At 44.0% G+C, this 10,626-nt stretch overlaps 1 protein-coding gene across 3 annotated transcripts; it reads right to left on the bottom strand.

The window, feature by feature from the left end:
• Window positions 1-459: 459 nt before the first annotated feature.
• Window positions 460-3,997, bottom strand: LOC130859939 (folate receptor beta-like). Of its 3 annotated transcripts, none has more exons than XM_057747522.1 (5): window positions 3,927-3,997; window positions 2,690-2,851; window positions 1,462-1,650; window positions 1,205-1,340; window positions 460-1,056 (listed from the first exon to the last, which is right to left on the bottom strand). In XM_057747522.1, the coding sequence occupies exons 2-5, from the start codon at window positions 2,837-2,839 to the stop codon at window positions 770-772; spliced, it is 762 nt and encodes a 253-aa protein (XP_057603505.1). In that variant the 5' UTR covers window positions 2,840-2,851; window positions 3,927-3,997; the 3' UTR covers window positions 460-769. The 3 variants fall into 3 exon arrangements, with proteins under 3 accessions (XP_057603505.1, XP_057603503.1, XP_057603506.1); XM_057747520.1 differs by having other exon boundaries at window positions 2,690-2,863; window positions 3,927-3,994; XM_057747523.1 differs by lacking the exon at window positions 3,927-3,997 and adding an exon at window positions 3,849-3,907.
• Window positions 3,998-10,626: the final 6,629 nt, after the last annotated feature.

Genomic DNA, 10,626 nt, shown 5'->3' with positions numbered 1-10,626 from the left:
CAGGGCTGAACCAGTGCAAAGCTCCGGAGTATTTCCTCCCCAGGAACCTCACAGACTGCCTTCCCTCAGTCGGCTCTCTTCCTCCTCTGAGGTTCCCAAGCCCCAACTCTGTCCCTCCCATTCACGTCTGGGGTGAATTTGTTTTCACCGCCCCCACCCCGGGAATCTGGAGCCTTCCCTGGACTCCCATCCCCAGCTTTCCCAGAGCAGCAGAGCCAGGCAGACAAATCCTGGGGTAAAGGAAGGGTATTTGGGGCCCAGTAAAAATAATGAAGTCCTGGACTTAGTGCTCTCCTTTGGGGCCACAAGGGCAACAGGATCCCTGAAGACTATTAATGTGCTGGCACTGGGCACACGTGCTTTCTAGGCAACATTCCTCACCCATGAGAGAAGAAATGATTATTATCTTCATTTTATTGAAGAGGAAACTATGGTTTAGAGCAGTCAAGCAACTGTTTGACTTTCACATAGTGAGTACCAAAGCTGGAATTCAAACCCATGTCTCATTTCTCTAAACTGAAGGAATCCAAAAACTATGGAATCTGCCCTCTACCACCCACAAACTCACAACCAAAATAATTCATCAGATATGGATGTGTTGGTCTATTTATTAGAACTGGCTGTCAGAGAAACCCCACCATGGAGCAGGAACTGGATGACAGAGGGATGGGTGATGGATGGAGGCATGCGTACGGCTCCCTCATTTGTGGGAGCTGAGCTGAGCCCAGCCTGGTCATCAAACCTGGGGACTCTCTGGGGATGGCTGGACTCAATCGTGGAGCCAGAGTGGCAGCATCAGGGCCAGGGAGAGCAGGAGAGGAGTAATACCCTGAGGCATGGCCCCAGCACCCATGGCCAAGGCATAGAACCTCGCCACCTCCTCATTGGGGTTGCCCTGGGTGGGGTCGAACCACATCTGGATGCAGCGGCCACTGCCCCGGCCATAGTTGCTGAGCTTGTAGGAGTGATTCCAGAGGCCCTCACACAGGGCTGCAGGCGTGGGGAAGTAGAACTGAAATGTGTTGCAGGTGGTCCCAGCTGGACACTTATTAGATCCTACAGGGGGGGAGAGGGTGGGCACGGACATTCAGCCCCTGCTCAAAGCTCACTTCTGGCCACCCTTAGAAATCCTTGCTCGATCCCAAATCCTCAAACCCCCTTTCTCTACCCCCCCACTTCCATCTTCCCACCCGCAGGCCCTCACCTGAGGTCCAGTCCCAACCCTTTTGCCAGTTAGTCTTGCAGGTGTGGGAGGTACGGCAGTCTTCCCACCAGCTCTGACAGTCCTCTTTGCACAGGGGCACATTCAGGAACCGTTCTTTGCGCCAACTCTGGTTCACCTTGTGGGGTGGGGGGTGGGAGAAGTGTTGGGGGGTGTTGTCAGCTATGGATGTTGGTAGGAACAGCCTTGGCTGAGTTGAGGGACCGTCTGTTGGGGCGGGGTGAGGGAGACACCAGTACCTCCTGGATCCAGGGCCCCAGGTTGGGTGAGCACTCATACAGACAGTTGTCCTGAATGAAGTGGCGCTTGCAGGCGGGCTCCATCTTGCCACAGTGGTCCCAGGTAAAGTTATACAGGGAGGAGGTGTCCCTGTGCAGCTCTTGGCTGACATCTGCAGAGCAGCAGGCGTTCTTCTTCCAGGGAATGCACTGGGAGGGGAAGATATGAGACTGACTGCCTCCCTGACCACAAGCTCTGCCACCTGCAGCCTCTTCCCATTAGGTTCTTGCTCTCCTGTCCCAGGGAGGTTGTCCTAGGAATGCTCACTATTAAGACCTCTCTGTTCTTGGCCTTCAGAAACTCCTGTCTTGGGAGAGACTCAGGTACAATGGTGTGATGGGGATGGGTGATGAGAGCCTGAAAGAAACTCTGTCTTGGGGAGACAACAGCTATCATTTATACAGCGCTTGACACTTTATACAAAGTGATTAATTTTGTTACTAAAAAATAATTACTGAGTATTTTATGGCAGTTACTGTTCTAGATGCTGAGAATACAGAAGAGAACAAAACAGACAGAAATATGTCTTCTGGTCAGGGGAGACAGAAACTAAAAGAGAAAGCAAATATCAGAATCTGATCAATTACATGGAGAAAATTACAGCAGGGAATGGAAATATGGAATATGGGATGATTGTTGAAATTTTAAATAGGGACGTTGTAAAAAGCCTCACTGGAATGTGGCATTTTGAGCAAAGGAAGAAAAGGGGCTACCCTATGCAGTAATATGTATTGAAGTCTCTCACCCTTTAAACCCCTGGAGGTGCTGATCTCAGTCCTCGCCCTACCCCACCACAAGGGCAAATCATGTCCAGTTCCTCTGTGTGTCCGTGTGCTTCTCTGGGTCTCAGTTTCCTCATTTGTGTCACGTGGAGGAAAACATCATCTACTCACATCACAGGACCCCGGGAGTGTGAAAGCACGCACAGAAAACACGACACCTAGTAGGTGCTCAATAAATGATTATTCCACATTATTGCCGACATGGTATCCTATTCCATGCAGGCCACCCCTAGAATCATGTCAGCCGCTCCCCGCCATCCTACCTTCATCTTCTCCCACAGTAATAACTCAGAATGTGTGTGTGTGGTGGAGGAGCTGACTCCTCAACCCCTTCCCCACCACCCTGACTTCCTCTTCCTTGTCTGAACAAAACCCCTCCCCACCCAGAGCCACACTCCATCCTCACCTGGTCGTGTAGCTTGTCTTCAGGGCCTGGCTTTACCTTGTGGTGCTTGGCATCCATACAGACATTGAGCAAGTCTGTCCTGGCCCGGGCACTGCACTTGTAGGCCATGCAGGCCAGAAACAGCAGGAGTCGTGTCAATTTCCAGGGCATGTCTTTCTCTTCCTGCAGAGGGAGCTGTGGTTAGGGAGACCAAAGCCTGAGGGAGAGAGTCCCATGCAGGGTGCCCCTTTACCTCCTGCCTCAGTCTTCCCAACTCCACAGTGAAGGACGGGGCCAGACCCTATTCCTTCAGTGTTGGGGTCCTGAGGCTTCTTGAGGCTGAAGTAGAGAAGATTGGCAAAAGGGGTGGCTCCCTCACCCCAGGCTCAGACGGTTCAGAAGGGGATCTGGGATTAGGGGGTGAGCCCTGGGGGAATCTTCCCCAGTTGGAGAAGATGCCTGTGCCCTCACCTTCTCTCTGGCCTTGATCTAAGAAAAGTAACTAAATAATTCAGGTCCATGCTCTGCTTCCCTGAAAAGGGCCAGGGACACACACTGCCCTCATCCTGTGTCCAGCAAGCACTCTGCCTTTACACCCTGGACCACCCAGGTTCCCATGCCGGATTAGACATCCTGTTAGCCCTGGGGTGGCAGTGACCCAGCTCTGCTGAGTTCTCTGGATCAGCACAAGGATCAAGCGAAGTAAGACGCAGGACGATGTTCGGTTAAATGGTACAGAAATGACAAAGATGGTTGTTTTTAAACAGCTTTGCTTTCTCAGACTTTTTCCTTCCCTATTCTCTGAAAGCCATTTCCTCCTGTTCCCCCCATGGTGACTCTTGCCTCCTCAGCTCTTTCTGGACAAATGCACAGATCCCTACCTTATCCCTCAAAAAACAAATGCAGGACCCTAGGACCTGAGGGACAGCATAAACGTTCCCCACACTGAGCTGCTGACCAGGCAGGCACTTAGAGTTGTGGGAGGCCCCCAGCAAAAGTGACGGCCCCCTACGCTGTTCATGACTGCCCCTCACCTTCCACCGAACCCATGAGGGGTCTGTTCCTTTAGGCTCTGTCACCAAGGGCTCTGAGACCTGAGAGTTGATAATGGAGACCTTTCTCTCCCTCCCCATCCCCCATGCAGGTGATCCCCAAGCCCTGGCAAGGTCTCTCCAAACACCTTTCTGGAATTCACTTCCCTTGGCTCTGTGTTTGGGGTAAGGTCTTCCCTCCTCCAGTTTCTTCTCCTTCAACTCACCTTCCCCACAGGAACCAGAGCAATCTTTCTAAAGGGAGATATGCCCCTCCCGTATATGCCAACTGGCCAAGTCTCCGCAGTGTCCTGTCACCATCCCCTCCTTAGGGCAGCTTGCCTGAGCCTCCTTTGCTGCCGGGCGCACTCACAGCTCTTTCTGGATTGGCCTGGATCCAGGCTGGCAGCAGCTCCCAGCCACTGGATTGTCCTCTGCGGTCTCCGTCCTCAGCGCGGCATACACTGACTAGGAGTTTCGGTAAGCATAAATACAATTTCCTCTTTCAGCTCTTCTCTTATTCTTCCTTCTCTTTGGATCCCACCCTCTTCAAGATTCCTTTAGTCTGCCAAGTGATTCGTTCCTGTTTCCATTCATCTCTTTGTTAATTTATTCATTCCAAGGTCCACGCATTCAACATTCATCAAAATCTAGATGTTTGGACTTCCCAGGTGGCACAGTGGTTTAGAATCCGCCTGCCAATGCAGGGGACACGGGTTCGATCCCTGGTCGGGGAAGCTTCCACATGCCACGGAGCAACTAAGCCTGTGTGCCGCAACTACGGAGCCTGCGCTCTAGAGCCCACAAGCCACAACTACTTAGTCTGTGTGCCACAGCTACCAAAGCCCACATGCCTAGAGCCCATGCTCCGCAACAAGAGAAGCCACCGCTCTGAGAAGCCCGTGCGCTGCAACGAAGGGTAACCCCTGCTCTCCGTAACTAGCGAAAGCCCTCTTGCAGCAAGGAAGACCCAATGCAGCACCCCCCCCAAAAAAAATAATTAATTAATTAATCTTTAAAAATCTGGATGATTGCTCATCTCCAAGGGGGATCTGAATTTCTGACCCCAAGTGGTTTTTAGGAAAAAGCTAGCTTGAGGGGAATGGGACCTCGTGAGGAAGGACTCAGGCTTTGGGGCCATGTCAGGGGACCCGTGATAGCTCCATCCTTCCCACAGCTATGGGAAATATCACTGAATCTTTCTCAGCTTCAGATTGCTTACAAGAAAATTGCTTAGGATTATATGCAGAAAAGCCTGGCATATACTGAGTAAGCTTTTAAAAAAATTTTATTTAACTATAGTTGATTTATAATATTGTGTTAGCTTTAGGTGCTAAAGATTCTCTTCCATTATAGGTTATTACAAGACACTGAATATAGTTTCCTGTGCTATACAGTAAATCCTTGCTGTTTACCTATTTTATATATAGTGGTGGTGTGTATCTGTTAATCCCATATTCCTAATTTATCCCTCTCCCTCCCCTTTCCCGTTTGATAACCGTAAGTTTGTTTTCTATGTCTCTGAGTCTGTTTCTGTTTTGTAAATAAGTTGATTTGTGTTATTATTATTATTATTTTGGCCACACTGCATGACACTGTATTATTTTTTTAGATTCCACATATAGGTGATATATTTGTCTTTTTCTGCCTGACTTACTTCACTTAGTATGATAATCTGTAATCCATCCATGTTGCTGCAATTGTCAATATTTCATTGTTTTTTATGGCTGAGTAATATTCTATTGTGTGTATATATATACATATATATATATATATACACCACATCTTTTTTATCCATTCATCTGTTGATGAACATTCAGGTTGCTTGAGTAAGTTTAAATGGCAGCTATCAGATTAATTTATGAGCTGCCAGCTGGACACAGGTAGAAGTTGAGGTACAGAAATCAAGGGTCACAGAGAAAAATTGTCTCAAATCTGATAAGTGATAGTACCTCACCATCTACCATTTCTGTAAACATAATTAAGCAATTTTTCAGCCTTTTGAAAAATTGTGGGGGATTTTGCTAGTGGTGCAGTGGTTAAGAATCTGCCTGCCAATGCAGGGGACACAGGTTCAATCCCTGGCACAGGAAGATCCCACATGTTGTGGAGCAACTAAGCCCATGCACCACAACTACTGAAGCCCATGCACCTAGAGCCTGTGCACTGCAATGAAGAGTAGCCCCCTGCTCACCACAACTAGAGAAAGCCCAGGCACAGCAACAAAGACCCAACGCAGCCAATAAATAAATAAATATTTTTTTTTTTAATTGTGGTAAAATACAGACTATATAAAATTTACTGTCTTAACCATTTTAAATGTACAGTTCAATAATGTTAAGTATATTCATATTGTTGTACAACAGATCTCTAGGACGTTTTCATCCTGTAAAACTGAAACACTATTTCCATTGGTCAGCAGTTCCGCATTTCCTCCTCTCCCCAGTGGCTGGCAATTGCCGTTCACCTTTTTTTTTCTTTATAGATTTTTTTGAACTTCCCTGGTGACACAATAGTTAAGAATCTGCCTGCCAATGCAGGGGACATGGGTTCAATCCTTGGTCTGGGAAGATCCCACATGCCTCCGAGCAACAAAGCCCATGTGCTGCAACTACTGAGCCTGCGCCCTAGAGCCCACATGCCACAACTACTGAAGCCCAAGGACCTATAGCCAGTGCTCCGCAACAAGAGAAGCCACTGCAATGAGTAGCCCCCTCGCCAAAATCAGAGAAAGCCCATGAGCAGCAACAAGGACCCAACGCAGCTATAAATAAATAAATAAATAAATAAATAAATAAATTTTTTTAAAAAGTTTTTTTTTTATGTGGACCATTTTTAAAGTCTTCTATTGAATTTGTTACAATATTGCTTTTGTTTCTATGCCTTGGCCTTCTGGCCCTGAGGCATGTGAGATCCTATCTCCCCAACCAGGGACTGAACCCACACCCCCTGCATTGGAAGGTGAAGTCTCAACCACTGCGCTGCCAGGGAAGTCCCCAACTTTCTATCTCTATGAATTTGACTACTCTAGATACCTCATGTAATTGGGGTCATACACTTTTTCTCTTTTTGTGACTGATTTATTTCACTTAGCATAATGTCATCATGGTTCATCCATGTGTTAGAATTTCTTTCCTTTTTATTGCTGAATACTATTCCATTGCTTGTATATACCACATTTTATTGATCCATTCATCCATTCACGGACTTTTGAGCTGCTTCCACTTTTGGCTATTGTGAAGCATGCTACTATGAGCACAGGTGCACAACTATCTCTTTGGGACCCTGCTTTCAATTCTTTGGGGTATATAACCAGAAGTGGGGTAGCTGGATTGTATAGTAATTCTATCTTTAATTTTTGAGAAACTGTCATACTGTTTTCCAAAACAGCTGCACAATTTTATATTTCCACCAACAGTGTACAAGGATTTCAATTTCTCCACATCCTGGCCAACACATTTTCTGTTGGTTTGTTTGTTTAATAGTAGCCATCCTAGTGGGTATGGTGGCGTGTCACTATGGTTTTGGTTTGCATTTCTCTAATGATTAATGATGTTGAGCATCTTTTCACGTGCTTGTTGATCATTTGTGTATCTTCTTTGGAGAAATGTCTATTCATGTTACTTGCCCATTTTTTAATCAGGTTATACTTTTTTTGTTGTTAAATTATCAGTTCTTTATGTATCCTGAATTAACCCCTTATCAGATATATGGTTTGCAAATATTTTCTCCCATTCTGTATGTTGCCTTTTCACTCTGTTAATTGTCTTTTGCTGCACAGAAGTTTTACATTTTGATGTAGTTCAATTTATCTTCCTTTTTTCTTTTGCTGCCTGTGCTTTGGCTGTCATATCAAAGAAATCATTGCCTAATATGTTATGAAGCTCTTCCCCTGTTTTCTTAAGGAGTTTTATAGCTTTAGCTCTTATGTTTAGGTCTTTGATCCATTCTGAGTTAATTTTTGTGTGTGGTATAAAATAAGGGTCCAACTTAATATTTTTTGCATGTGAATATTCAGTTGTGTCCCAGCACTATATTTTGAAAAGACTGTTCTTTCCCTTCTTGAATTGTTTTGGCACTGTTGTCAAAAATCTGGACTCTCAGTTCTATCCTATTGATCTATATATCTATCCTTACTCTACTACTGCACTCACTGCCTTATTATAGCCTTGCAGTAAGTTGTAAAATCAGGAAGTGTGAGTCCTCTAATTTTGTTCTTTTTCAAGATTGTTTTGGCTATCATAGGTCTCTTTCCATATGGATTTTAGGATCAGGTTGTCAGTTACTCCAAAATAGCCAGCTGGGATTTTGATAAGGATTGAGTTGAATCTGTAGATCAATCTGGGGAGTATTGTCCTCTTAACAATGTTAAGTCTTCTGATTGATGAACATGGAATTTCTTTCCATTTATTTAGGTTTTTACATTTCTTTCAACAATGTTTAGTAATTTTCAGTGTACAAGTCTTTTACTTCATTTTTTAATTTTTTTCCTATATATTTTATTCTTTTTCATGGTATTGTGAATGGAACTATATTCTTAAATTTATTTTTGTATTGCTCATTGCTGGTGTATAGAAATACAAATGATTTTTGCACATTGATCTGGTATCCTAAAAGATTGCTGAACTCACTTGTAATCATATGTTTGAGGACTCTTTAGTATTTTCTATATAGAATGTCACATCATCTATGAAGAGAAATAGTTTTACTTCTTGTTTTCCAGTTTCTATGGGTCTTATTTCTTTTTCTTCACTAACAGCCCTAGCTACAACCTTTATACAGCATTGAGTAGATATGATGAGAGCAGATATATTGTACTTGTCTTATTGCTGATCTTAGGAGTAAAGCCTTTTGCCATAGACCAGGATGTTACCTGTGGGTTTTTCATAGATGTCCTTTATCACACCGGGGAAAATCCCTTCTGTTCCTAGTTTGTTCAGTGATTGATTGATTGATTGATTGATCTTTAATGAAAGGATTTTAGATTTTGTCAAATGATGTTCCTGCATCCATTGAGATGATCATGTGGTTTTGTTGTTTATTGTAGTAATATGGTGTATGAAATCAACTGATTTTGAGATGTTAAACCAGCTTGCATTCTTTAGATTCTCCTAGGTGGTAATGGTGTATAATCCTTTTTATATGCTGCTGGATTCAGTTTGATGTTTTGTTGAGGCGATTTTTATCTTTATTCTTAAAAGATGTTGGTCTGTAGTTTTCTTGTCATGAATTTGATTTTACATTGGGATAATACTGGTCTCTTAGAATGAGTTGGGGAGTGTTCTCCCCCCTTCTTTTCTGAGAGAATTTGTAAAGGATTGGTATTAATTATTCTTTAGACATTTGATAGAATGCATCACTGAGGCCATATGGGCCTGAACTTTTCTTTGAGGAAGTTTTAAAATTACTAATTCAGGGACTTCCCAGGCAGTCCAGTGGTTAAGACTTTGCACTTCCACTGCAGGGGACTCAGGTTCTGGTTGGGGAAACTAAGCTCCCACATGCCTTGGCACAGCCTAAATAAATAAATAAATAAATTCAAAAAAATACTAATTCAGTCTCTACTTGTTATAGGTATATTTAAATATTTTACTTATTCTGGTGTGATCTTTGGTAGTTTGTGTCTTTCTAGGAATTTGTCCATTTTGTTTCTGTTATGCAATTTATTGACTTACAGTTGTTCATAGTATTCTCTTACAATGCTTTTTATTTCTGTAGGGATAATAGTGATGTCCCCTCTCTTATTCCTGATTTTAATAATTTGATTCTTCTCTCTTTTTTCTTAAAATCAATGTAGCTAAAGACTTACCAGTTTTGTTTATCTTTTCATAGAACCAATTTTTGGTTTTCCTCATTGTCTCTATTGTTTTTCTATCCTCTGTGCCATTTATTTATTTATTTATTTATTTATTATTTATTTATTGCCTGCGTTGGGCCTTCATTGCTGTGCACAGGCTTTCTGTAGTTGCGGAGAGCCAGGGGCTACTCTTCATTACGATGCACAGGCTTCTTATTGCAGTGGCTTCTCTTGTTGTGGGCTCTAGGCACCCAGGCTTTGGTAGTTGTGGCACGTGGGCTCAGCAGTCGTGGCTCGTGGGCTTAGTTGCTACAAGGCATGTGGGAACTTCCCTCAAACCCGTGTCCCCTGTATTGGCAGGCAGATTCTTAACCACTGCACTACCAGGGAAGTCCCTGCATTGGGTCTTAATTGCCACACACAGGATCTTCATTGCAACATATGGGATCTTTCATTGTGGCTCACAGGCTCTTCATTGCTGTGTGGGGGCTTCTCTCTAGTTGTGGCTTGCGTGCTCAGTAGTTGAGACGCGCGGGCTTAGTTCCCCCGTGACATGTGGGATCTTAGTTACCTAATCAGGAATCGAACCTGCATCCCCTGCATTGAAAGACGTATTTTTAACCACTGGACCACCAGGGAAGTCCCTGTTCCATTTATTTATTTATTTTTAAAGTTTTTTTAATTTCTAATTTTTAAGCTCTTTATTGGAATATAATTGCTTTACACTCTTGTGCCAGTTTTTGAGGTACACCAAAGTGAATCAGCTGTATTTATACATATATCCCCATAGCCCGTCCCTCCCTCGACTCCCTCCCACCCTCCTTATCCTGGCCCTCTAATTCATCACCCATCATCGAGTTTATTATCCTATGATATGCAGGAACTTCCCACTAGCTATCTATTTTACAGTTGGTAGTATATATATGTCAATGCTACTCTCTCACTTTGTCCCAGCTTCCCCTTCGCCTCCTCCCAACCCCGTGTCCTCAAGTCCATTCTCTACATCTGCATCTTTATTCTTGCCCTGTCACTGGGTTCATCAGTACCATTTTTTTAGATTCCATATATATGAGTTAGTATACGGTGTTTGTTTTTCTCTTTCTGGCTTACTTCGCTCTGTATGACAGTCT

The sequence above is a fragment of the Hippopotamus amphibius genome, chromosome 9 (genome assembly GCF_030028045.1).
Source record: "Hippopotamus amphibius kiboko isolate mHipAmp2 chromosome 9, mHipAmp2.hap2, whole genome shotgun sequence".
In the NCBI taxonomy this organism is placed as follows: domain Eukaryota; kingdom Metazoa; phylum Chordata; class Mammalia; order Artiodactyla; family Hippopotamidae; genus Hippopotamus; species Hippopotamus amphibius.
Note: the sequence above shows the minus strand (reverse complement) of the source record. Positions and strands in the feature narration are given on the sequence as shown.

Bases quoted from the DNA above. Each gene is read 5' to 3' on its own strand.
- LOC130859939 (XM_057747522.1), bottom strand. From the start codon at position 2,839: ATGCCCTGGAAATTGACACGACTCCTGCTGTTTCTGGCCTGCATGGCC. The intron at 1,341-1,461 runs GTACTGGTGTCT...CCACCCCACAAG, and splicing joins TGGGGCCCTGGATCCAGGAG to GTGAACCAGAGTTGGCGCAA. The intron at 1,057-1,204 runs GTGAGGGCCTGC...CCCCCCCTGTAG, and splicing joins GGGTTGGGACTGGACCTCAG to GATCTAATAAGTGTCCAGCT.